Source organism: Palaemon carinicauda, chromosome 13, assembly GCF_036898095.1.
Source record: "Palaemon carinicauda isolate YSFRI2023 chromosome 13, ASM3689809v2, whole genome shotgun sequence".
Classification (NCBI taxonomy): Eukaryota; Metazoa; Arthropoda; class Malacostraca; order Decapoda; family Palaemonidae; genus Palaemon; species Palaemon carinicauda.
In genome coordinates, this window is record NC_090737.1 from 4,720,886 (window position 1) to 4,747,949 (window position 27,064).

Below are 27,064 nucleotides of genomic sequence, written 5' to 3' on the forward strand. Positions count from 1 at the left end.
CTTGTCGACACGTCGACAGAGAGAAAATTGAGTCTTTGTTTACATAGAGCTTGGTATTTGGCCGACAGATGGCGCTGTTGGGCACACCCGCAACCTGTATAGCGATCGCTGGCGAGTTTTTTCTGTACAGTTTGTCTGTCGAGCAACAGAGTTGCAGCTATATATTCACCGGCTAAGTTAAATATTTAAAAATACAGAATAAACTAAAAAAGAAAGGCTAATTACGTAAGTTCTCACATTTAACCCAACTCTTCCATTTCATTTGCACCAATGCCACAAACCCTTTGACATTCTTTTCTCCTTCCCTTTTTCTATAATCTAACTATTCTTAGCCATGTTTATTCTGAACTACAGTAGAGAATAAGAATGTTATATATCTGATCATAAAAAATGCTGAGATTACTTTTAACTGTAACATTAAAGGTAAAAAATATATTTTACTCAAACACTGTGATATGCTAATAATGAAAAATTACAACTTAATTTATATGATTTAAATTACTTAATAAATCACCCTGGTAAAAATTATAGGGCCAACTCAACTATTCCTCAAAATCATTTAAATAATGATTAGTAAAAACAGTTAGTTCACTTTTGTATTTTCTCTAAGTAAGAATTCTTGAAAGTTAAAATTTGTGGCCACATTGATATAGAATTAAGCACTGAGATTTCAATATAGTTATAGAATACTAATATAAATTGGAATAAACCTAAAACTACAAGCACCTTTCATAAGAATGATATTGCATTTTCCCAACAATCGTCTATTAACCCTTTTACCCCCGGGGTATTTGGAAATTTCCAACCCTTAACCCCCAGGGGGTTATTTTTTTCCCAGCACATTTTGCAGATTATATTTTTTAAATTACTCTAACAGCCTTAATTTTTGTCATAGAGAGGTCAGGTTCATCCCATTCTCTTGGAAAATGCCTGAATTTTCTCGAAAAATTATCAAAAAATATGAAAAACAAATTCTTATAGCATTTTTTTGCAAGGACATACCGGTACGTCCATGGGGGTAAAGGGATGGCTTTTGTGAAACGTACCAGTACGTCCTTTGGGGGTAAAAGGGTTAAAAAAAAGTCTAAAAAACCAGTTTGATACTGTACCCTTCATATTTGCAGTTATATCCAAGTATACCTTTATTGCTGTTACAGGTTATAAAAACCTATCTTCCAATTCCTTGTCAAATAAATCAGTCAAAGATAACAAGGAACCAGTCCTGAGTAGGTTCCTTACACTAATTTAAATTTTTGCCTATGTGGAAGACAGGTATTTTCAGTTACATCTTGACTGTCATTGGAACAGGACTTCCAATCTGGATATGATTTGTGTTCTGATGACTCAGAACCAGCTAGAACTGCTAAAATACTGGAACGAACCTTGTCGCTTAGCTCAGAGTGTATGTCATTGAAAGTAAAGGTCTCGGATGTGTTTCTTTTTCAGGGATGCTTCTAAGAAAGGCTGGAGAATGACCATGAATTATCTTCAGCTATCAGGAAGGTGATTACAGAAGGAATTGGCCCTACACATAAATTGCCCGGAGCTTTTAGCTGTATTCAAGGCTCCTTCAGGTTCTGGAGTCTCAGGTGGTGGGGAAGTGCGTAGTGGTTTTTTCCGATAATGTGACAACATTAGCTTACATTCAGAAGCAGGGAGACACCAGCTAGGAGCCACTTTTCCAAATACTTCTACCTCAGTTTATTCCAGGAAAATTAAACGTACAAACTGATCAGTTAAACAGAAAACAACAAATACTGCCAAATGAGTGTTCTCTTCATATGGAGTTTGTGAAGCCCAAATGGGGACATGTTTGTGACTTCCTCAACAAGAAGATGGAGGTTTTTGGCTGTCCAGTACTGGATCCCCCTGCATGGAAGGGGAATGCCATGTTACAGGACTGGTCAAATCTGGACCTATATGCTTTTCCTCTGTTCTCAATTATTCAGGTAAGTTCAGAGTATCTTCAAGCAACAGGAAGAGAGTGGTTTACCAAAATGTGGAGTCCGTTCTTGGTGTGCCTGAGGTTACCTAACAAGACCAATCTTCTCAGACAACCAATTTTCAGGTCAGTACACCCCAAAAACCCCTGCACTACATCTAACTTCATGGAGACTGTCCATCGTATTCCGAGATCAAAAAGGTTTTACAGATCCCTTAGATTGTCTATCTTAGGTTCCAAAAAGTTGTCTACTAATTATTTGTATCAGAGGCAGTGGAGCATTTATATTAATTGGAGCAAGTCCTGGAATGTTTTGGAGGCTAGGGCTAGTTTGGATAACATTGCCAAGCTTTTGCATCTCTTGTTTCATGAGAGGAAACTATTTTGTCTATGAAGGGCTAAAGGTCCAAGCTTTATACCGTACTCAGGCTTCTTGGGCTGGATTTATCTACCCCAGTTATTACTGTGGATGTGCTTATGTCCTTTGCAGCTGGGAGACCTCCAGTGTCAGCCATGCTTATTATAATCTAGATGTGTTGCAGTACCTAATTAATCCTTGTTTTAAACCTTTAAAAGGTCTAGCTTTCAAAGATCTTACAACCAAGACCATTTTTCTGTTAGCATTGGCTTTGGCTAAACATATTAATGAGTAGTAGGCTAATTCCCATTATCCGGGTTATGGTATTCAAAAAATTATTTTCTCTGCTCTTGCCTACCTTTCTAGCTAAGAATGATTTTAGGAAGTCTTCCTCAACTTTTCCAAATTCCCTCGCTAGAGATAAAAGGCGAGTTGTACATCAGAGGATAGGTCTCTTTATCTGAATACTATACAGTGGTAAAGTTTTATTTAGACAAAGTTGAAAATATTAGGGAAAAGGTTACTAATTTGTCTTGTGGGCTTAAGATTCCAGGTCATCCTCTCTCCAAGAATACTATCGTTTTTATCACAGTTTAGTGACCGAAGCTCATAAAGAATTGAATCCATGTTAGATGAGGGACTTAGAAGGTTTGGGTTCATGACTTTTAGATGTACAACTACAGTACTTCTTTTTGAGAAGCTCAGTTGCATCCTTCTCCTAGAAGAGCTGCTTACCATAGCTAGAGAGTTTCTTCTACCCTTGCCAAGTGGGAAATAGCCACTAAACAATCACAGTGCAGTAGTTTACCTCTTGAGAGAAGAATGATTTTTTGGTTATCTTAGTCTTATAAGGTGTATGAGGAATGAGGCGTATGTGTAAAGAATAGGCCAAACTATTCAGTGTATGTGTAGGTATAGGAAAAATGACCAATGGAACCATATTTCTTTGGGAATCAGGTCATATTGGATTATCTGTTCTATCCCTTAACAGGGAAGTATTTGGAAACCACACAGCCCCTCCCCTAAATGAGTTTTTCCTTCATCAAAACTCCTTTATTAGATTTATAAAAAAAAAAAATGAGTTTGTGCAACTTTAATTTCCACTTAATACTTTCTCTGTATAATAATCAAAATGCAATCTTCAAATCAGATGACAAGAAATTTAATAGCTTTAAAGAGAAAGAAGATAAATATTTCATAAAAGGAATGTCACCATCCAGCTACAAACTACCTAAAAAAATCCCTGCTTTTATTATTATTATTATTATTACTATCCAAGCTACAACCCTAGTTGGAAAAGCAAGATGCTATAAGCCCAGGGGCTCCAACAGGGAAAAATAGCCCAGTGAGGAAAGGAAATAAGGAAATAAATAAATGAAGAGAACAAATTAACAATAAATCATTCTAAAAACAGTAACAACGTCAAAACAGACATGTCATATATAAACTATTAACAGCATCAAAAACAAATATGTCATAAATAAACTATAAAAAGACTCATGTCCGCCTGGTCAACAAAAAAGCATTTGCTCCAACTTTGAACTTTTGAAGTTCTACTGATTCAACCACCCGATTAGGAAGATCATTCCACAACTTGGTAACAGCTGGAATAAAACTTCTAGAGTACTGCGTAGTATTGAGTCTCGTGATGGAGAAGGCCTGGCTATTAGAATTAACTGCCTGCCTAGTATTACGAACAGGATAGAATTGTCCAGGGAGATCTGAATGTAAAGGATGGTCAGAGTTATGAAAAATCTTATGCAACATGCATAATGAACTAATTGAACGACGTTGCCAGAGATTAATATCTAGATCAGGAATAAGAAATTTAATAGACCGTAAGTTTCTGTCCAACAAATTAAGATGAGAATCAGCAGCTGAAGACCAAACAGGAGAACAATACTCAAAACAAGGTAGAATGAAAGAATTAAAACACTTCTTCAGAATAGATTGATCACCAAAAATCTTGAAAGACTTTCTCAATAAGCCTATTTTTTGTGCAATTGAAGAAGACAGAGACCTTATATGTTTCTCAAAAGTAAATTTACTGTCGAGAATCACACCTAAAATTTTGAAAGAGTCATACATATTTAAAGAAACATTATCAATACTGAGATCCGGATGTTGAGGAGCCACCGTCCTTGACCTACTTACAATCATACTTTGAGTTTTATTAGGATTCAACTTCATACCCCATAATTTGCACCATGCACTAATTCTAGCTAAATCTCTATTAAGGGATTCACCAACCCTAGATCTACATTCAGGGGATGGAATTGATGCAAAGAGAGTAGCATCATCTGCATATGCAACAAGCTTGTTTTCTAGGCCAAACCACATGTCATGTGTATATAGTATGAAAAGTAATGGGCCAAGAACACTACCCTGTGGAACACCGGATATCACATTCCTATAATCACTATGGTGCCCATCAACAACAACTCTTTGAGATCTATTACTTAAAAAATCAATAATAATGCTAAGAAACAACCCACCCACTCCCAACTGTTTCAGTTTGAAAACAAGGGCCTCATGATTAACACGGTCAAAGGCAGCACTAAAATCAAGGCCAATCATACGAACTTCCCGACCACAATCAAGGGATTTCTGTACAGCATTGGAGATTGTAAGAAGGGCATCACATGCTCCAAGGCCTTTACGAAAACCAAATTGCAAACTAGGGAGTAGATGATTACCTTCAGCAAACCTATTAAGACATTTTGCCAGAAGACGTTCAAAAACTTTAGATAATATGGGAGTTATGGAAATTGGGCGGTAATCAGTGGGACTTGAGCTACCACAAACACATTTACATAGAGGAGTAACATTACCAATTCTCCAACTAGTGCTAAAAGCTCCTCTTCTTGCTAACTTGCGCAAAATATTATTTTTATAATAAAATAAATTTTTGAATATACTTACCCGGTGATTATAATAGCTGCAACTCTGTTGCTCGACAGAAAACTCTAAGGTAAAATTCGCCAGCGATCGCTACACAGGTTGCGGGTGTGCCCAACAGCGCCATCTGTCGTCCAGATACCCAGTACTCAATGTAAACAAAGAACTCAATTTTCTCCTCGTCCCACTGCGTCTCTATTGGGGAGGAAGGGAGGGTCCTTTAATTTATAATCACCGGGTAAGTATATTCAAAAATTTATTCTATTATAAAAATAATATTTTTCAATATTTAACTTAGCCGGTGATTATAATAGCTGATTCACACCCAGGGGGGTGGGTAGAGACCAGCAAAATATGTTTACATTATTATGAGCTAAGAATTTTTATTTCATTTTAGAAGTTATCAAAATAACAAAAACAAAATAAATAAGTACCTGGTAAGGAAGTCGACTTGAACAATTACTCTGCCTTTTTAAGTACGTCTTCCTTACGGAGCCTCGCGATCCTCTTAGGATGCTGATCGACCCCTAGGATCTGAAGTATCAAGGGTTGCAACCCATACAACAGGACCTCATCAAAACCCCTAATCTAGGCGCTTCTCAAGAAATGACTTTGACCACCCGCCAAATCAACCAGGATGCAAAAGGCTTCTTAGCCTTCCGGACAACCCAAAAACAACAATAAAAACATTTCAAGAGAAAGATTAAAAAGGTTATGGAATTAGGGAATTGTAGTGGTTGAGCCCTCACCCACTACTGCACTCGCTGCTACGAATGGTCCCAGTGTGTAGCAGTTCTTGTAAAGAGACTGGACATCTTTCAAGTAAAATGACGCGAACACTGACTTGCTTCTCCAATAGGTTGCGTCCATTATACTTTGCAGAGATATATTTTGCTTAAAGGCCACGGAAGTTGTTACAGCTCTAACTTCGTGCGTCCTCACCTTAAGCAAAGTTCGGTCTTCCTCACTCAGATGTGAATGAGCTTCTCGTATTAACAATCTGATAAAGTCTGACCAAGCATTCTTTGACAAAGGCAAGAATGGTTTCTTAACTGAACACCATAAAGCTTCAGATTGGCCTTGTAAAGGTTTAGTACGCTTTAAATAGAACTTAAGAGCTCTAACAGGGCATAAGACTCTTTCTAGTTCATTGCCTACGATCTCCGATAAGCTGGGGATATCGAAAGATTTAGGCCAAGGCCGAGAAGGTAGCTCATTTTTGGCTAGAAAACCAAGTTGTAGCGAACAAGTGGCTTTTTCTGACGAAAATCCTAAGTTCTTGCTGAAGGCATGAATCTCACTGACTCTTTTAGCCGAGGCTAAGCATACCAGGAAAAGAGTCTTAAGAGTGAGATCTTTCAGGGAGGCTGATTGTAACGGCTCCAACCTGTCTGATATGAAGAATCTTAGTACCACGTCTAAATTCCATCCAGGGGTAGCCAAACGACGCTCCTTGGTGGTCTCAAAAGACTTAAGGAGGTCTTGCAGATCTTTATGTTTGGAAAGATCTAAGCCTCTATGCCGGAAGACCGATGCCAACATGCTTCTGTAGCCCTTGATAGTGGGAGCTGAAAGGGATCGTCCTTTTCTCAGGTACTGTATAAGAGAAAAACAGCTATTTGAGCTACAGAGGTACTGGTCGAGGATACAGAAACTGACTTGCACCAGTCTCGGAAGACTTCCCACTTCGATTGGTAGACTCTAATGGAAGAAGCTCTCCTTGCTCTAGCAATCGCACTGGCTGCTTCCTTCGAAAAGCCTCTAGCTCTCGAGAGTCTTTCGATAGTCTGAAGGCAGTCAGACGAAGAGCGTGGAGGCTTTGGAGTACCTTCTTTACGTGTGGCTGACGTAGAAGGTCTACCCTTAGAGGAAGACTACTGGGAACGTCTTCTAACCATCGAAGTATCTCGGTGAACCATTCTCTCGCGGGCCAGAGGGGAGCAACTAACGTCAACCTTGTCCCTTCGTGAGAGGCGAACTTCTGCAGTACCTTGTTGACAATCTTGAACGGTGGGAATGCGTAGAGATCCAGATGTGACCAATCTAGGAGGAAAGCATCTATATGTATTGCTGCTGGGTCCGGGACTGGAGAGCAATAGATTGGAAGCCTCTTGGTCAGCGAGGTTGCAAAGAGATCTATGGATGGTTTAACCCCAAGTGGCCCAAAGTCTCTTGCACACATCCTTGTGGAGGGTCCATTCGGTTGGAATTACTTGCCCTTTCCGACTGAGACAATCTGCTATGACGTTCAAGTCGCCTTGGATGAACCTCGTTACTAGGGAGATGTCTTGACCTTTTGACCAGATGAGCAGGTCCCTTGTGATCTCGTACAACGTCAGTGAGTGGGTACCTCCTTGTTTGGATATGTACGCCAAGGCCGTGATGATGTCCGAGTTAACTTCCACCACTTTGCCTCGAAGGAGAGACTTGAAGCTTTTCAAGGCCAGATGTACTGCCAACAGCTCCTTGCAGTTGATATGCATGCTCCTCTGACTCGAGTTCCACAGTCCTGAGCATTCCCGACCGTCTAGTGTCGCGCCCCAGCCCACGTCCGATGCGTCCGAGAAGAGAACGTGGTTGGGAGTCTGAACAGCCAGGGGAAGACCCTCTCTTAGGTTGATATTGTCCTTCCACCAAGTCAGACAAGACTTTATCTTTTCGGAAACCGGGATCGAGACCGCTTCTAGCGTCTTGTCCTTTTTCCAGTGAAAAGCTAGATGGTATTGAAGAGGACGGAGGTGTAGTCTTCCTAGTGACACAAATTGTTCCACGGATGACAGCGTCCCTACCAGACTCATCCACAGCCTGACTGAGCAGCGTTCCTTCTTCAGCATCTTCTGGATGGATAGCAGGGCTTGATCTATTCTGGGGGCTGATCGTCTTGTTGTTCAGCAACGTCCTCATCAGAGGGTTACTCATCCGAAAACTGATGAGGAAACGGCAACGGAGTGGGCAACGTCTGGCTCGCTGAGTCCGGTCGCACTGGTGGATGCGTGACGGAGCCGGACGCAATATCATGGAACTGCTGCACAGTCTGTGAACTGTCAACAACCATGGGTGCGCGAGGAAGCACAGCGTCAACCCGAGACTGTCTAGACCGTCTGGGTTGTGCAGTCAACACCCTACCGGGTTGCTGAGGTTGACGCACTGCGTCAAAACAAGTCACCTCTGCTGGTTGTTGAACGTCCTGAACGTCAACAACCACCTCCGAGCGTCGCTTAACGTCAACGTGCGGCTGGCAACCCACACTGGGTCGCATCGGTGGAGGAACCACCTCAACTGGCAGACGCGAGTAGGTTACCTCAGCGTCAACAGGGCGCACAACCGACCGGTTGGAAGGTTGTTGGCCAGAAGGTTCGGAGTGGGTACCTCCTTGTTTGTAGCAACCTTCTCCGCATTAAAGTCCTCTATCAAGGACGCAAGCTTGGACTGCATGTCTTGCAGCAAAGCCCATTTAGGGTCTACGGGAGCAGGTGTGGCAACAGACGGGGTTAGCGACTGAGGCGGTACCGTTTACCATCCCTGAAAGCCTTGTTATGCGTGACATAATTGTACAGCAAAACTTCAAAGGCTCGAAAACAGCTGTGAAGTTGACCTGTAAACAACTTGGAGCGTCTCCTGGCTAGGCGCCAGGGAGAGTCTACGAGAATTGAGAAGTCTATCTGGGCAGAGGCATGAACTCCCAAGCCGAGAACTTCTCTCGTGTCATATCAGACTCTCGCTCTATAAACCAGTTTAAAAGAAGGGAAAGCAAAGGCTGTATCCCCCAAACTCCTCCTGGTGAAAAACCAGTCGCCTAGCCAACGTAAAGCTCTCTAGGAGAGCGAGAGAGCACTAGCTTAAAAACAACGGCTTCGAAGTAGCTAGGCCTAGTGTAAGCTCTGACGTTTAGGCGAACGAGGAGCAGCAGTTACAAAAAGATCCGGAAAAAGATCCTTAAAAAAATCATCATGATTTAATTAAAGTCCATAGGAGGCTAAGCAGCTTTAGGCTCCTCTCCATCTGACAGAGTCCTCAAGGGAATATCAGTAGGAGGGGGAACAGCAACTTCCTCATCTACAGGAACCTTGTCCGATAAAAGCTGAGTCTCAAGCAAGGGAGAGACCTACCGTGGTGGCAATGCTTTACAAGCAGAGTCCACACTCACTGGTGCATTAGTAGCGGACCAGAACGCAATGTCATGTAACTGCTTGACAGTCTGTGAACTGTCAACCACAACAGGTGCGTGAGGACGCACAGCGTCCACTCGAGACTGCTTTGACTGCCTAGACTGAGCAGTCAAAACAACTCTAGAATGCCGAGGTTTACGCACAGCGTCAAAACAAGTCAACTCCGATTGTTAGTGAACGTCTTGAACGTCAACAGGAGCCTCAGCAAGTGGCCTAACGTCCAAATGCGGCTGAAAAACCACACGAGACCGCATCGAGTGTGGTTCTAAACAACCTGACTGACGTGACTAAGCTACGCCAACGTCAACAGTAAGCACAAAGGAACGTTAGGTTGGCTGAAAGCCAGGATATCGATGAGATAAACGGCTAGACTCAACGGACTAATCGGCAGAATAGTCTTCCATAAGGGAGGCAAGCATATACTGCATGTCTTGCCATACAACCCATTAAGGAACAACGGAAATGGTTGTGGTAAGAGACGAGGGTAACGTCTGTGACCGCAACACTTTGCCTACAAAAAAAAGACTCTCGGAGTCTGTGTTACGCTTTTGTTAGGCGGCGAGCAGTTATCCGATGACTGCATAGGGTCAGAGCTGTCCTAATGGTTGTAACCAGGACGCTGGACCTGTCCTGAAAGGACTGACTTTCGCTTAAGGGCTTCGAAACCTTGTGACAGGTTTTTTATGCGAAAAGCCTTCGGATGACGAGGAGAAACAACGTCTCTCTCGTCTTATGGTAGGGGAGATCTTAGTAAGATACACCCGATACCATAGAGGGAAAACATCTGTTCGTTGGTCAAGGCCTCTCGAACCCATAAGTCGTTTGACATTACTTCTCCCCTGGGCTTGGGAGCATGTAAGAGGTCCCGGACTAGGTGAACGACAGGCACGAACAGACGAACCCTCGGACGCAACACTGTAACACTTTGCGCATATCACTTTATCACTTTGATTTTCTGTTTTGCACTTATTTCACTGAAACTTTTACTGATTTCTACCTGAAACACGCAATTCTACCCTTCATTAAAAGGTAGTAATTGCGAAATAAGTCGTATAATGCAAGCTCATTAATACCAGCAAAAAACAGAAAACATATTTAAAGATAAAAAAATCAGTGGCTGGGAAAGAGACTAAACACTAGTTCATATAACTACGTTTTCAATCTCTCACCGCACATAGCCTGGGGACGATAATAAAAAACTAAAACGTTTTATCCTTCCTCCCCGTACAGCGACTAGGGACGAGAGTAACACGAGAACAACGTTACCCGCTTGAATGGAACGTTTTCTCTCCTCTCTCTCCCTCCTTCTCTATCTCTCTCTCTCTTTCTCTCTTGATTTCGCACCTAAGAGAAGAGCCCAATTATATTTCGTCAAAAAAACATGTTATTTGACTAAAGGAAAAAACTGAAAGGTTTTTTCAAATAAAAAGTTCCTTTAAAATAGAATTTAAAACATTTAAGCTAAGAAAGAATGAACAAAACGTCAGAATCGATTTACTCTTACTGCAAAGTGAAACCGTGATACACTCTCTCTCTATCGTAACGATAGAGCGCTTGTTGAACGTCCTGAACGTCAACAACTGCGTAGCATAAATAAACTAAACGTTAGTTCATCTTTGAAAACAGTACGAAGACTATCAAAGAAAATCTTTCATAAAATATTACATTTAAAAAGTTTTAAATCCTTAGCTCTTTAAAAGCTAATTACGATATAAAGGGCTCAACGTTGATTAACTTCGGTTTCCAAGTTAGGACCGCCTACTCTCAGGAAAGGTCTATATAAACAAAACATTAAAATTATTTTTATATGTTTATAATAAATGGAAAGTTAATCGAAGAGGCCTAATAAAGGCGGAGAGATATAAAATATATAGAGGAAAATCTATAACGTGATATAATTACTAAAAGCCTAAACACACTTCCGCTAAGGGAAGGGTCGGCCATTTAAAAGTGAAAGAAAGTCCATACTCTCTTTGTCACCATAATTAAATCTATCCAAAACGAGTTCAAGATTTAAGATGAAGATAAAACACCTGCATAGCGAAAGCTCAAAACTAGAATAGTGTACTTCACCAATTAGTTGTGAAAACAAATCCAGTTTAGCAACAGCGAATAAGCACGTCTTGTCGGGAGCACGACAGAGAGAAAATTGAGTTCTTTGTTTACATTGAGTACTGGGTATCTGGACGACAGATGGCGCTGTTGGGCACACCCGCAACCTGTGTAGCGATCGCTGGCGAATTTTACCTTAGAGTTTTCTGTCGAGCAACAGAGTTGCAGCTATTATAATCACCGGCTAAGTTAAATATTGAAAAATAACAGATAACTTTGGAGCTAAGAAATCTGCTGTCTTTATATAAAACAAAGGAAAAATACCATTTGGGTCTACACCTCCATAAACATCAAGGTCCATCAACAGAGCTTTAATCTCACGAGATCGAAAAGCTAAACTAGTTAGTTTAGCCTCAGGAAAACAGGAATGAGGAAGTTCAAGTTTTTCATTACTCTGTTTACTGTAAAAAACATCAGCCAAAAGGGTTGCCTTTTCCTTTGGACAGTGAGTGACTGAGCCATCTGGTTTAAGTAAAGGAGGAACTGTTGCATCTACACCAAAGAGTGCAGATTTAAGGGTAGACCACCATTTATGTTCCTGAGTTGTACCAGAAAGTGTTTCTTTTATGGTTAAATTGTACTCCTATTCAGTTGAGGCATAAACTCTCTGAGCAAAAGCTCGAAGCTGAGTATAGTTGTTCCAGGTCAAATCTGATCTGTTCCCCTTCCAAAGATGATAGGCCTCCTGTTTCTCCAAATAAGCACGTCTACAATCATCATTGAACCACGGTTTGTCCTTCACTCGATACCTTAGCACACGAGAAGGGATACGCCTATCAATTATGTTGACTAGATTCTCATTCAAAGGGACAACAGGATCTACACTATTATATAATTGTGACCAATTCAAGCACAAAAGATCATGTAAAATCCCATTCCAGTCTGCTTGGGATTTCATATAAATTTTACAAGAATATGATATATCAGGGACAGGCTGCTCAGTCTTCACTAATAATGAAATCAAGGCATGATCAGATGTCCCGACTGGAGAACAATAAGAGAACTGTAACAAGAAGTTTCACTTTTCCAATAAAGTTCTGTAAATACAATCTTGTCAAATTTAAAGGAAAAATTAATATTTCTTTGAATTTTCAAAATTCTTTAAACGAGTTAAGTTTAGTCTTAAAAATATTTCATAAAAGGAAGAAAAAACGTCAATCATACTCCTTACCTGATCAAACTAAGGCAATCACCCAATACCTTACGTTGATTCATCGGTGTGACATCAAGTGACATCCTACAACATTCTTGTTTTGTCCAACGTAAACAAGCTTCCCAGAGTACCAACTCAGAGGCTGAAAATGGTAAAAGTTTATAAAGTTACTTCTAACAAAACTACAGGATTGAAAAGCATCTCAATATAAAGAATTAAAAAAAAAATTTTCACACAATGCATATATAGTAAACCTGCTAACTTACTAATGCCTCCTAGTCCCTGAAGTATTTAAAAACAGACAAGATATCACAAAATGTTTAACCAGACCACTGAAAAAAAATCTTAATTCTTAGGGTTATGGTAGCATATTGGAAATGTCCTCGCCCGGTCAACTGGTGGACTGAAATTCAAGACCCATTTAAGCTCAATAGCTTCTTGAAGTGTCTGCAATCTCGCCATCCTTGTGAGTTAAAGATGTGGATTTGAGGAATCCTATAGGTCTACCTGCTGAGTCATTAGGAGCTATTGCCTGGTCCTCCCTAGTCTTAGTTTGGGTAAAGAGTGGACTTGTGTGGTAATTATATGTATATATGGTCAGTCTCTGGGGCATTGTCACGGTCCCTGACCTCTGCCATTCATGAGTAACCTTTAAACTTTAAAGGGGATCAACTGTGACCAGAGAGGGAAAACCCAGTCTCACATGCTGCAGCTACTCCTCCTTTACTCCATATTTCCAGTATAGGGTACCAATTCCAGGCTGACCGCAGCTACTCCTCCTTTACTCCATATTTCCAGTATAGGGTACCAATTCCAGGCTGACCATATATAGTGTAGATAGTACTTCATGGTTTTTTCTGCTACCCTTTGGTCCCTTCTGCATTGCACTTCAACTTTAGTTCACAATAGGGAACAAATCCATTGGGCCACCCAAATAAGAACCTTGCAATAATTCACTCCACCTTGGAACTATACTGTATTTAACAAAATTTGACTTACAAATAATTTGACTTGAAAAACGGCTTCTTGAAACCAATCAAGTTTGTAAAGTAACCTTAAATAGGAGACTCATCCTTATGAGGGAGAAAGTTCTTAAAACTAATCTGAATGGTTTTACTGACCAGGAAAATGTCAATGCATTTAAATCTTGGAGAAGAAGGGCAGCTTACCTCACCCTTCAACACTTGACAATAAATGAACTCCTCTCCTGATAGAGCACCAAGGAAAACAAACTTACTTGGGTTCCCATCGTTGCCGCTGCCACACACGAGGGACAGATTATATTGGATAATGGTAGGAAGCACAGGAAACGTTAACACAAATAAAGATATCAGGAAACACTGTACTGTACAGTAATCATTTGCATCTTCCATTAAAATCCTTCAAACATTACTGTCTGCAAGATGAATTATTTAAACTAGGATAAAAATCAAAAGATTAAAACAGTCCGATGAGGACGCCAAGAAGTATGTCTGTGGAGGTAGTGATACCTGGTGGGTGGGCAGGGCCCACCCATCACCCGACAGTCAGCTATTTACCTTATCCTGCTTTTCCAACTAAGGTTGTAGCTTAACTAGTAATAATAATAATAATAATAATAATAATAATAATAATAATAATAATACCTGTAATAATACAGTAATAATAAAGAACGAAAGGTTTATATCTGTGTAAGAACAAACTCCCCGACACAGCAAAAAATAACAACCACCAGAAAACCAAAAACTGTTCACTAAGATGGTATGAAATTATACGAAGAGAGGCAGGATTACTGGACATATGGCATGGCAGTTTAAACCAGGTCCAGACGCATGAGTGGTGTTATCCCGAGTCTAATAGTCTCAGCGGGTTAAATACTGTATAAGTTGAGAGACAATATTTAGAATAAGAGCAAGAACCTCACACTTTAAAGATATTAGCTATGTGTAATGTGACTTACAGGTACTGTAATATTCATCAAATAAAAATAGAATAACTACGACTTACCAGCCAAACTGTCCTGATTTAATATTGTGCGAAGGGTGCCAATCTCTACTTCCTCAAATGAAGAATCCTTTAGTACCTCTTCAGTTTTTGTACAGATGATCTGTGGGAATACAAACATTCATTGAAAATGTAATTACATTGATGCTGTGGTGTACAGTAGTAGGTAGTTTTTGCGGATCTCGACGCATTTCTTGAGTTTGCCGCTCTTGGCAACCACTATAAATACACGTTGCATAGTGACTCACCCATAAAGTTCTTTACATATATTAACTATTCTGTGTACAATTATAATACTGTATTACTTTCACATACTTTACTTTAATAAATTTTAATAAAAAAAATTTATTTCTATACTCACCCAAAGTACTAAAGATTTGGGTGTATGAGAAGTCTTAGGATGGGACTGATTTTTCCATTTAACATTGCTGCTATTCTTAATATATCTTACAATTCTTAATAATTCTCATTTTTAGGGTTGAGGTGGCCGATGTGATAATGTCCCTGACTGGTGAACGCCAGACTGAGGTCCGAGTCCCGCTCAAACTTGTTAGTTTCTTTGGTAGCTGCACCATCCTTGTGAGCTGAGGATGGGGGGTTTGGGGGAACCTGTTGATCTACCTGCTGAGTCATCAGCAGCCATTGCCTGGCACTCCTTGGTCCTAGCTTGGGGGGGGGAGAGGGGGTTTGGGCGCTGATCATATGTGCATATGGTCAGTCTCTAGGGCGATGTCATTGTTTCTTGCTTCTGCCATTCATGAGCTGTCTTTAAACTTTTATAGTTTATTTTTTACATTCCTATTCCGCAGTGGGCTGCTTTCCCTGTTTGAGCCCTTGGGGTTTGTAGCATTCTGCTATTACTTGGCTAGTAATATCAATAAAAATATTCTACTTTTACATACAGGAAAACTATGTAGTTTGTGGAGCTAGTTCCTGATCTCTAAAACCTCTATATCAGGGATAAGAATAGTTTAGGAATGCTTATCTTGGAATACAAGACAGGGAATTTTTTTTTTAATGCAATTTATTTTGGGGAAAATGTTTCTGAGGTAGTCAAATACAGTATTATTTTTCTATATTACTGCAATACACAATTTTAAAAACATCTACAATTTTCCCAATGTACACTAGAAAAGAACATTTTATTCACTTCAAGTGCCAACTAGACGATCTAGGTAACAACAAAAAAAAGCTTCTCAGTGCCATTTCTCCCCTTTAAGGAATCACTACACTGCCATCCACCTGCCATTTGCCAAGGGGAGAGTGAACATAGATTCGCTGGCAAAGATAAAAAACAATGACTACAATTTCTTGCATTTCTCCATAGATTTGAACTTTTTATAACTGTTTACTTAAATAAAAAAAATTATCTATAAAATTCTGAGTTCATCATCATCATCTCCTACGACTATTGAAGCAATGGGTCTTGGTTAGATTTCGCGCTTTTAATTCAATACTTCTCCATTCATCACCTCCTACTTCACGTTTCATAGTACTCAGCCATGTAGGCCTGGGTCTTCAAACTCTTCTAGTGCCTTGTAGAGCCCAGTTAAAAGTTTGGTGAACTAATCTCTCTTGGGGCATGTAAAGAGCATGCCCAAACCATCTCCATCTACCCCTCACCATGATCTCATCCACATATGTTACTTGAGTAATCGCTCTCACAATTTCATTTCTAATCTTGTCCTGCCATTTAACTCCCAATATCATTCTGAGGGCTTTGTTCTCACTACTAAATTCTTAGTTCCTAAAATTGAAATCTATCTCAGACTAGGATTACAAAGCTTATTGCCAAAAAGCTAGACACAATAAGTGAGGTCGCTACCTGCAGAGAACCCAGAATGTCTGGATTGCAAGCATAGAAAAGTTATCCAGACTACAGACAAACTTCCTTTAAGATTCATGAGGACCAAGAATGTGGGCTACATAAATAATAGGTTTGTTGTGTATTAAAAAAAAAAAAAAAAAAAAAAAAAAGAAGGGATCATATGTTAAAATAATACAGGTTATATGAAAATAAAATGAAGTATGTACTGTACTCAATACATATATTGCTAAAAATACCAGTCCATTATACAGTAAAGTATACCTAGTAGTATCTTTAAAGTATTGTACATACTGTACATCCACTTCAGTGTATTACAAACAATCAAATAGACATGTTGTTGGGAACACATGGAATGACAAACCATTGCATAATCATATGAAATAAAAAAACACTGCTTTATAAAAACTAAACAAAAACTAGATGGTATGGCCATTGCATATCAAAATTTAACATAAAAAAAGATGAAAAAATAATGCTGGTTGTGAAAATTGAAAGAGTCAGCAGGTAAGCAACAGTTTCCATGACTGGCTGGTCCCTGCTACGGGCTGCAAGTATGTAAGAGCCCATGCTTGGCCATATGCCAATCTGAAACAACAACAAGGCTGGTGCCATTTGCCAGAGGTGATGATGTTTAACGTCAGTAGCAATGTAACGCTAAGCAAAAACCTTCAACGAAATAATGGCTGACACCTTCATCTAAAAACCTGTCAACGAATGATGATTCTTACCTGCAAACACTTCTCTAATAAAAGTGGTTCCTCAAATAATCGAGCAAATTCAAAGGCTCGACAGACATTACCCGGATGAAGGTCACTCCATATAAATTGCGTACATTGTTCCACTAGCGATGGCAACATATATTTCTTTGCAGCATAGCATATTTCACAAACTTGGTCAAACGATCGGAGATTAATCTCATCACTGTAGATATACCTGAAAAAAGAGTTTCAAAATATACTGCATTAAAGCAATGATAAAGCTGGCATATGTAATTTTGAATATGCAAAATAACATTCATGCATTCTGCTAAAACTTCTGTGATAAGGAACTCTGGGACAACAATTTCCAAACTTATGGCGGATTACGTGAATTTTACATTTTGCTTGACCGTGCCCTCGACCTTCCAAAATTTAATCATTTCCAGCTTTTTACATAACAGTTAATCCCTGTAAGTTTCTTTACTCTTCTATTAAAATAGTGGCCAGGAAACTCTTCACAAACAAACAAACAAACATACAAACAGGAGCAAAAACATAACCTCCTTCCAACTTCGTTGGTGGAGGTAACAAAAATACTCACTGTAACAATGCCTTAAAAGCTTGAGGCTGAACATCCAATATTTCCACTGGTTTGTCACCTTTTTCTGCCATTCCACCAAAAAACATTGCCTCAAAGACCGGTGATGACATAGCAAGGATTAGACGGTGGGCTTCCAGTGTCTGTGAAAAGTAATAAAAATGTAAAATTTGCACTGAAAATAAAAACCACAGTTAATAATTGTAAAGATTTTGGTAAAAAAAGGTAGTAGCCAAATATGAGAGATGTTCAAGAAAGATTTAACCATTGTAGATTAAAAAGGCCTTAGTTATGACTTCCAATCAAATTCAATAGATAGTACATGCATAAAGTTGTAACTTTCTCATATTTTCTATACAATAGTGTACAGCATAGGAGAAACATATTTAGTGTACAATATATCTGAGCATACTTGTCCTTTAAAAAAGAATATAGAATAGTCAAATGAAATAACATATGATTACTTATATGGAAGGAATGTATTACAGCATATTCCCATATCCTATTTTGTTTTTCACCTGATACCACACAGAATTAAATATGAGAATTACGTCTTATCAACATTGGTGCTCTAATACAAAACGGATGAAAACAATAGATCTAGCTACAAGTAATCTATGTAGCTAAAGATTATAAAAATGTTATTTTGATTATAAAATAAATTTTTGAATATACTTACCCGGTGATTATAATAGCTGCAACTCTGTTGCTCGACAGAAAACTCTAAGGAAAAATTCGCCAGCGATCGCTACCAAGGGTGGGGGATGTACCCAACAGCGCCATCTGTCGTCCAGATACCCAGTACTCATTGTAAACAAAGAACTCAATTTTCTCCTCGGTCCACTGCGTCTCTATTGGGGAGGAAGGGAGGGTCCTTTAATTTATAATCACCGGGTAAGTATATTCAAAAATTTATTTTATAATCAAAATAACATTTTTCAATATTTAACTTAGCCGGTGATTATAATAGCTGATTCACACCCAGGGGGGTGGGTAGAGACCAGCAAAATATGTTTACATCATTATGAGCTAAGAATTTTTATTTCATTTTATAAGTTATCAAAATAACAAAAACAAAATAAATAGGTACCTGGTAAGGAAGTCGACTTGAACAATTACTCTGCCTTTTTAAGTACGTCTTCCTTACGGAGCCTCGCGATCCTCTTAGGATGCTGAGCGACCCCTAGGATCTGAAGTATCAAGGGTTGCAACCCATACAACAGGACCTCATCAAAACCCTTAATCTAGGCGCTCTCAAGAAATGACTTTGACCACCCGCCAAATCAACCAGGATGCGAAAGGCTTCTTAGCCTTCCGGACAACCCAAAAACAACATTTCAAGAGAAAGATTAAAAGGTTATGGAATTAGGGAATTGTAGTGGTTGAGCCCTCACCCACTACTGCACTCGCTGCTACGAATGGTCCCAGAGTGTAGCAGTCCTCGTAAAGAGACTGGACATCCTTAAGATAAAAAAACGCGAACACTGACTTGCTTCTCCAATAGGTTGCGTCCATTATACTTCGCAGAGATCTATTTTGTTTAAAGGCCACGGAAGTAGCGACAGCTCTAACTTCGTGTGTCCTTACCTTCAGCAAAGCTTGGTCTTCCTCACTCAGATGGGAATGAGCTTCTCGTATTAACAGTCTGATAAAATAGGATAAAGCATTCTTTGACATAGGCAAAGATGGTTTCTTAACTGAACACCATAAAGCTTCAGACGGGCCTCGTAAAGGTTTAGTTCGTTTTAAATAGAACTTAAGAGCTCTTACAGGGCATAAGACTCTTTCTAGTTCATTTCCAACCATATTCGATAACCTTGGAATATCGAACGATTTTGGCCAAGGTCGAGAAGGCAGCTCGTGTTTGGCTAAAAAACCAAGTTGTAGAGAACATGTAGCCGTTTCAGATGAGAATCCGATGTTCTTGCTGAAGGCATGAATCTCACTGACTCTTTTAGCTGTGGCTAAGCATACCAGGAAAAGAGTCTTTAAGGTGAGATCTTTCAGGGAGGCTGATTGTAGCGGCTCGAACCTGTCTAACATAAGGAATCTTAGTACCACGTCTAAATTCCAACCAGGTGTAACCAAACGACGCTCCTTCGTGGTCTCAAAAGACTTAAGGAGGTCCTGTAGATCTTTATTGTTGGAAAGATCTAAGCCTCTGTGACGGAAGACTGATGCCAACATGCTTCTGTAACCCTTGATAGTGGGAGCTGAAAGAGATCGTTCTTTCCTCAGATATAAGAGGAAGTCAGCTATTTGAGTTACAAAGGTACTGGTCGAGGATACGGATACTGACTTGCACCAGTTTCGGAAGATTTCCCACTTCGATTGGTAGACTCTAAGGGTGGATGTTCTCCTTGCTCTAGCAATCGCTCTGGCTGCCTCCTTCGAAAAGCCTCTAGCTCTCGAGAGTCTTTCGATAGTCTGAAGGCAGTCAGACGAAGAACGTGGAGGCCTTGGTGTACCTTCTTTACGTGTGGCTGACGTAGAAGGTCCACCCTTAGGGGAAGTGTTCTGGGAACGTCTACTAGCCATCGAAGTACCTCGGTGAACCATTCTCTCGCGGGCCAGAGGGGAGCAACTAGCGTCAACCTTGTCCCTTCGTGAGAGGCGAACTTCTGCAGTACCTTGTTGACAATCTTGAACGGAGGGAATGCATATAGATCTAGATGTGACCAATCTAGGAGAAAGGCATCTATATGAACTGCTGCTGGGTCCGGGATTGGTGAGCAAAATATTGGGAGCCTCTTGGTCATCGAGGTTGCGAAGAGATCTATGGTTGGCTGGCCCCAGGTGGCCCAAAGTCTCTTGCATACATCCTTGTGGAGGGTCCATTCTGTTGGAATTATTTGTCCCTTCCGACTGAGACAATCTGCCATGACATTCAAGTTGCCTTGGATGAACCTCGTTACTAGTGATATGTTTAGACCTTTTGACCAGGTGAGGAGGTCCCTTGCGATCTCGTACAACGTCAGAGAGTAGGTCCCTCCTTGCTTGGAGATGTACGCCAAAGCCGTGGTGTTGTCCGAGATCACCTCCACCACTTTGCCTTGAAGGAGAGACCTGAAGCTTTTCAAGGCCAGATGTACTGCCAGTAGCTCCTTGCAGTTGATATGCATTGTCCTTTGACTCGAGTTCCAAATTCCCGAGCATTCCCGACCGTCTAATGTCGCACCCCAGCCTACGTCCGATGCGTCCGAGAAGAGAACGTGGTTGGGAGTCTGAACAGCCAGGGGAAGACCCTCTCTTAGGTTGATATTGTCCTTTCACCAAGTCAGACAAGACTTTATCTTTTCGGAAACTGGGATCGAGACCGCTTCTAGCGTCTTGTCCTTTTTCCAGTGAAAAGCTAGATGGTATTGAAGAGGACAGAGGTATAGTCTTCCTAGTGACACAAATTGTTCCACGGATGACAGCGTCCCTACCAGACTCATCCACAGCCTGACTGAGCAGCGTTCCTTCTTCAGCATCTTCTGGATGGATAGCAGGGCTTGATCTATTCTGGGGGCTGATCGTCTTGTTGTTCAGCAACGTCCTCATCAGAGGGTTCCTCATCCGAAAACTGATGAGGAAACGGCAACGGAGTGGGCAACGTCTGGCTCGCTGAGTCCGGTCGCACTGGTGGATGCGTGACGGAGCCGGACGCAATATCATGGAACTGCCGCACAGTCTGTGAACTGTCAACAACCATGGGTGCGCGAGGAAGCACAGCGTCAACCCGAGACTGTCTAGACCGTCTGGGTTGTGCAGTCAACACCCTACCGGGTTGCTGAGGTTGACACACTGCGTCAAAACAAGTCACCTCTGCTGGTTGTTGAACAACCTGAACGTCAACAACCACCTCCGAGCGTCGCTTAACGTCAACGTGCGGCTGGCAACCCACACTGGGTCGCATCGGTGGAGGAACCACCTCAACTGGCAGACGCGAGTAGGTTACCTCAGCGTCAACAGGGCGCACAACCGACCGGTTGGAAGGTTGTTGGCCAGAAGGTTCGGTAGCAACCTTCTCCACATTAAAGTCCTCTATCAAGGACGCAAGCTTGGACTGCATGTCTTGCAGCAAAGCCCATTTAGGGTCTACGGGAGCAGGTGTGGCAACAGACGGGGTTAGCGACTGAGGCAGTACCGTTTACCATCCCTGAAAGCCTTGTTATGCGTGACATAATTGTACAGCAAAACTTCAAAGGCTCGAAAACAGCTGTGAAGTTGACCTGTAAACAACTTGGAGCGTCTCCTGGCTAGGCGCCAGGGAGAGTCTACGAGAATTGAGAAGTCTATCTGGGCAGAGGCATGAACTCCCAAGCCGAGAACTTCTCTCGTGTCATATCAGACTCTCGCTCTATAAACCAGTTTAAAAGAAGGGAAAGCAAAGGCTGTATCCCCCAAACTCCTCCTGGTGATAAACCAGTCGCCTAGCCAACGTAACGCTCTCTAGGAGAGCGAGAGAGCACTAGCTTAAAAACAACGGCTTCGAAGTAGCTAGGCCTAGTGTAAGCATTGATGTTTAGACGAACGAGGAGCAGCAGTTACAAAAAGATCCGGACAAAGATCCTTAAAAAAAAATCATCATGATTTAATTAAAGTCCATAGGAGGCTAAGAAGCTTTAGGCTCCTCTCCATCTGACAGAGTCCTCAAGGGAATATCAGTAGGAGGGAGAACAGCAACTTCCTCATCTACAGGAACCTTGTCCGATAAAAGCTGAGTCTCAAGCAAGGGAGAGACCTTCCGTGGTGGCAATGCTTTACAAGCAGAGTCCACACTCACTGGTGCATTAGTAGCGGACCAGAACGCAACGTCATGTAACTGCTTGACAGTCTGTGAACTGTCAACAACTGAACTGTCAACCACAACAGGTGTGTGAGGACGCACAGCGTCCACTCGAGACTGCTGTGACTGCCTAGACTGAGCAGTCAAAACAACTCTAGAATGCGGAGGTTGACGCACAGCGTCAAAACAAGTCAACTCCGATTGTTAGTGAACGTCTAGAACGTCAACAGGAGCAACAGCAAGTGGCCTAACGTCCAAATGCGGCTGAAAAACCACACGAGACCGCATCGAGTGTGGTTCTAAACAACCTGACTGACGTGACTAAGCTACGCCAACGTCAACAGTAAGCACAAAGGAACGTTAGGTTGGCTGAAAGCCAGGATATCGATGAGATAAACGGCTAGACTCAACGGACTAATCGGTAGAATAGTCTTCCATAAGGGAGGTAAGCATATACTGCATGTCTTGCCATACAACCCATTAAGGATCAACGGAAATGGTTGTGGTAAGAGACGAGGGTAACGTTTGTGACCGCAACACTTTGCCTACAAAAAAAGACTCTCGGAGTCTGTGTTACGCTTTTGTTAGGCGGCGAGCAGTTATCCGATGACTGCATAGGGTCAGAGCTGTCCTAATGGTTGTAACCAGGACGCTGGACCTGTCCTGAAAGGACTGACTTTCGCTTAAGGGCTTCGAAACCTTGTGACAGGTTTCTTATGCGAAAAGCCTTCGGATGACGAGGAGAAACAACGTCTCTCTCGTCTTATGGTAGGGGAGATCTTGGTAAGATACACCCGATACCATAGAGGGAAAAACGTCTGTTCGTTGGTCAAGGCCTCTCGAACCCATAAGTCGTTTGACATTACTTCTCCCCTGGGCTTGGGAGCATGTAAGAGGTCCCGGACTAGGTGAACGACAGGCACGAACAGACGAACCCTCGGACGCAACACTGTAACACTTTGCGCCTCGGACGCAACACTGTAACACTTTGCGCCTCGGACGCAACACTGTAACACTTTGCGCATATCACTTTATCACTTCGATTTTCTGTTTTGCACTTATTTCTACCTGAAACACGCAATTCTACCCTTCATTAAAAGGTAGTAACTGCGAAATCAGTCGTATAATGCAAGCTCATTAATACCAGCAAAAAACAGAAAACATATTTTAAGATAAAAAAATCAGTGGCTGGGAAAGAGACTAAACACTAGTTCATATAACTACGTTTTCAATCTCTCACCGCACATAGCCTGGGGACGAGAATAAAAACCTAAAAACGTTTTATCCTTCCTCCCCGTACAGCGACTAGGGACGCGAGTAACACGAGAACAACGTTACCCGCTTGAACGGAACGTTTTCTCTCCTCTCTCTCCCTCCGTCTCTATCTCTCTCTCTCTCTCTCTCTTACTCTCTTGATTTCGCACCTAAGAGAAGAGCCCAATTATATTTCGTCAAAAAAAAAAAAAAAAATGTTATTTGACCAAAGGAAAAAACTGAAAGTTTTTTCAAATAAAAAGTTCCTTTAAATTAGAATTTAAAACATTTAAGCTAAGAAAGAATGAACAAAACGTCAGAATCGATTTACTCTTACTGCAAAGTGAAACCGTGATACACTCTCTCTCTATCGTAACGATAGAGCGCATGTTGAACGTCCTGAACGTCAACAACTGCGTAGCATAAAAACTAAACGTTAGTTCATCTTTGAAAACAGTACGAAGACTATCAAAGAAATTCTTTCATAAAATATTACATTTAAAAAGTTTTAAATCCTTAGCTCTTTAAAAGCTAATTACGATATAAAGGGCTCAACGTTGATTAACTTCGGTTTCCAAGTTAGGACCGCATACTCTCAGGAAAGGTCTATATAAACAAAACATTAAAATTTATTCTTATATGTTTATAATAAATGGAAAGTTAATCGAAGAGGCCTAACAAAGGCGGAGAGATATAAAATATATAGAGGAAAATCTATAACGTGATAAGATAATTACTAAAAGCCTAAACACACTTCCGTCTAAGGGAAGGGTCGGCCATTTAAAAGTGAAAGAAAGTCCATACTCTCTTTGTCACCATAATTAAATCTATCCAAAACGAGTTCAAGATTTAAGATGAGGATAAAACACCTGCATAGCGAAAGCTCAAAACTAGAATAAAGTACTTCACCAATTAGTTGTGAAAAAACTCCAGTTTAGCAACAGCGAATAAGAGCGTCTTGTCGATAGCTCGACAGAGAAAAAATTGAGTTCTTTGTTTACAATGAGTACTGGGTATCTGGACGACAGATGGCGCTGTTGGGTACACCCCCTACCTGTGTAGTGATAGCTGGCGAATTTTTCCTTAGAGTTTTCTGTCGAGCAACAGAGTTGCAGCTATTATAATCACCGGCTAAGTTAAATATTGAAAAATACTACATAATCTACAGAATACAGTACTGTATTATTTCAAGTTGCGGTAAAAGAATTTTAATGATAAAATTTACTATCTCTATAATCACCTGATGATCGTATTGCTTCCCTCTCAAAGCTGTTTCATTGTCAATGCCTACCACAAAATAAAAATTTCCTGTTTCCTCTTCTTGTAAAATGCTGCTTGCTCTGGGAATCATCGTAGTCATGCCATCTGACAGTTGATGGTAACTTACTAGTCAAAGATGTATAATAGCTCTCTTTGCCTTCGGTTCTCGATAACAAAAAAAAAAAAATCAATAGTCTATTGACATCAATGATCAGTGAGTAGGAGTCTGGCATATATATGGATATCACGCAACTACAAAAATAATAAATTTTATCATTAAAATTACATTTCTATGAAATTACCGTGATGTTCATATTACTGAAGCCTACACACTGATGAAGCTCTATATAATAATAAAACTTAAACTCTCATTGAGAAAACTAGAGGGGCACTCAGTAAAGCGCAGACCTCCGGCGTGGCAGCTTATTCCTCAACCTTGACCTTTGACATTAACATGTATTAATTGGCGTGGATTTTCATACACTAAAATATGACCAAAGTTTGAACTCTGACATCGATATCCAAACTTAAGGCTTATTATGTAAAACGGAAATTTTGCTTGACCGTGACCTTAACCTTCTAAAATTTAATAATTTCCAGCTTTTTACATAACACTTATTCGCAGCAAGTTTCATTAATCTACGATTAAAATTGTGGCCAGGAAGCCATCCACACGCAAACAAACAGGGGCGAAATCATTACCTATGTTGGCGTAGGTAAAAATGACGTATAATAAACATCAATTTACTTTGTTAAAAAAAATCAAAATGTCAACTATCAGTTGACATAAGCCAAAAATGGCGGAATGTGAGTGAACAGTCTTCTTCCAAACATAAAAAAAAGAATTCTGTGGCCAGTATGTTTCACCAAGCCAAGAAAAATTCATGATCACACTGCCATTTATTTCCATTATATTTAAACTACCAAGTCTGGTATTTATAGCAATTCCAGATGCAGAAAATCTCAAAAGTTAATACTGTAACTTAATTGAATTGCAGGCCTAAATATAGATATGTGACTGTAAACTGTTGACTAGAGAAACTGAAGGCAAAAGAAACTGACGCATCATGAACTAGTTAGCTGTCATCGACTGCCATATGGCACGATGGTTCCCAAAGGGGGATACCTTTTGCCCGGAGAGATGAAGAGAAATAATTTTGGGGTAGGATTTGACATTTAAACAGCATCAAGCGAGAATATGAATATGAGGTAATTTTCTTAAAAGAGAAAAAAAAAAAAACTCAGCACATGTATAGATTGTCGTGTTACCAGGCCTACTGCTCACATAGAAAATGAGAATCCTTCTACCCCCTTCACCCATATTTATTGTATCTACGAGTATGTTAGTTAATAGATTAACGCTAATTTTTCACTTACTGGTCTTCACTCCGTTGTGGCTCGCTACTCTCGCAATTAAACACTATTTTATTGGTCCTCTGTTCTTGCAAGATGTACGTATTGCGCTACACGCATTAGTCGTGTGGACGAGTATTTTGGCGGACAAAAAAATCGGTGACCCACCCACCTTCACACTAACCAAATATTCTTTGGTATTTTTTAGTCAACTGACCAACAAAGCAAAAATAATTGACAAAAAAAAAAAAAAATCTGTAACTTTACCTTTTGATTATTTTCATTGCCAACAACAAACGTACAGTCAGACCACTGGCCACTCTGCAAAAGATACCCAGCTCTTTGACTTATTCTGGACAAGCCAGTTTGCCAGTCTGTATTTGAAGAACTTTGAGCCATTTCGCTAAAGTATCTGCAAAACAACAAACTTTCCTTTAAAACTAAATAAACATAAATCATCAAAAATTTTATAAAGTAATTTGTATTTTACGTAACTATACAAACCCAAGTACTTTAATAGGAGTATGATTTCAGCGAAGTTTGAACGACCGTTAAACTTTAAGGGAGGTAAATACGGGTTTCCTCGAATTATTTGCATCAGTCCAGTACAAAGTACAGTGCCTTTGTAGTTCATTCAGGCAGACCAGGTGCAAAATTTCAAAAGTTATGGCTGAAATTTAGCATTTT

General features: G+C 40.5%; 1 protein-coding gene across 1 annotated transcript in view; it reads right to left on the reverse strand.

The window, feature by feature from the left end:
• Positions 1 to 27,064, reverse strand: part of LOC137652140 (BTB/POZ domain-containing protein 2-like) — a 42,459-nt gene that overhangs the window by 13,846 nt on the left and 1,549 nt on the right. The window contains exons 2-6 of the mRNA XM_068385338.1: positions 26,645 to 26,789; positions 17,743 to 17,882; positions 17,172 to 17,376; positions 14,619 to 14,718; positions 12,651 to 12,774 (exon numbers count right to left, since the gene is read on the reverse strand). Coding sequence (XP_068241439.1) covers positions 12,651 to 12,774; positions 14,619 to 14,718; positions 17,172 to 17,376; positions 17,743 to 17,882; positions 26,645 to 26,776 — 701 coding nt within the window. The 5' untranslated portion in view covers positions 26,777 to 26,789. The remainder of the gene's footprint in view (positions 1 to 12,650; positions 12,775 to 14,618; positions 14,719 to 17,171; positions 17,377 to 17,742; positions 17,883 to 26,644; positions 26,790 to 27,064) is intronic.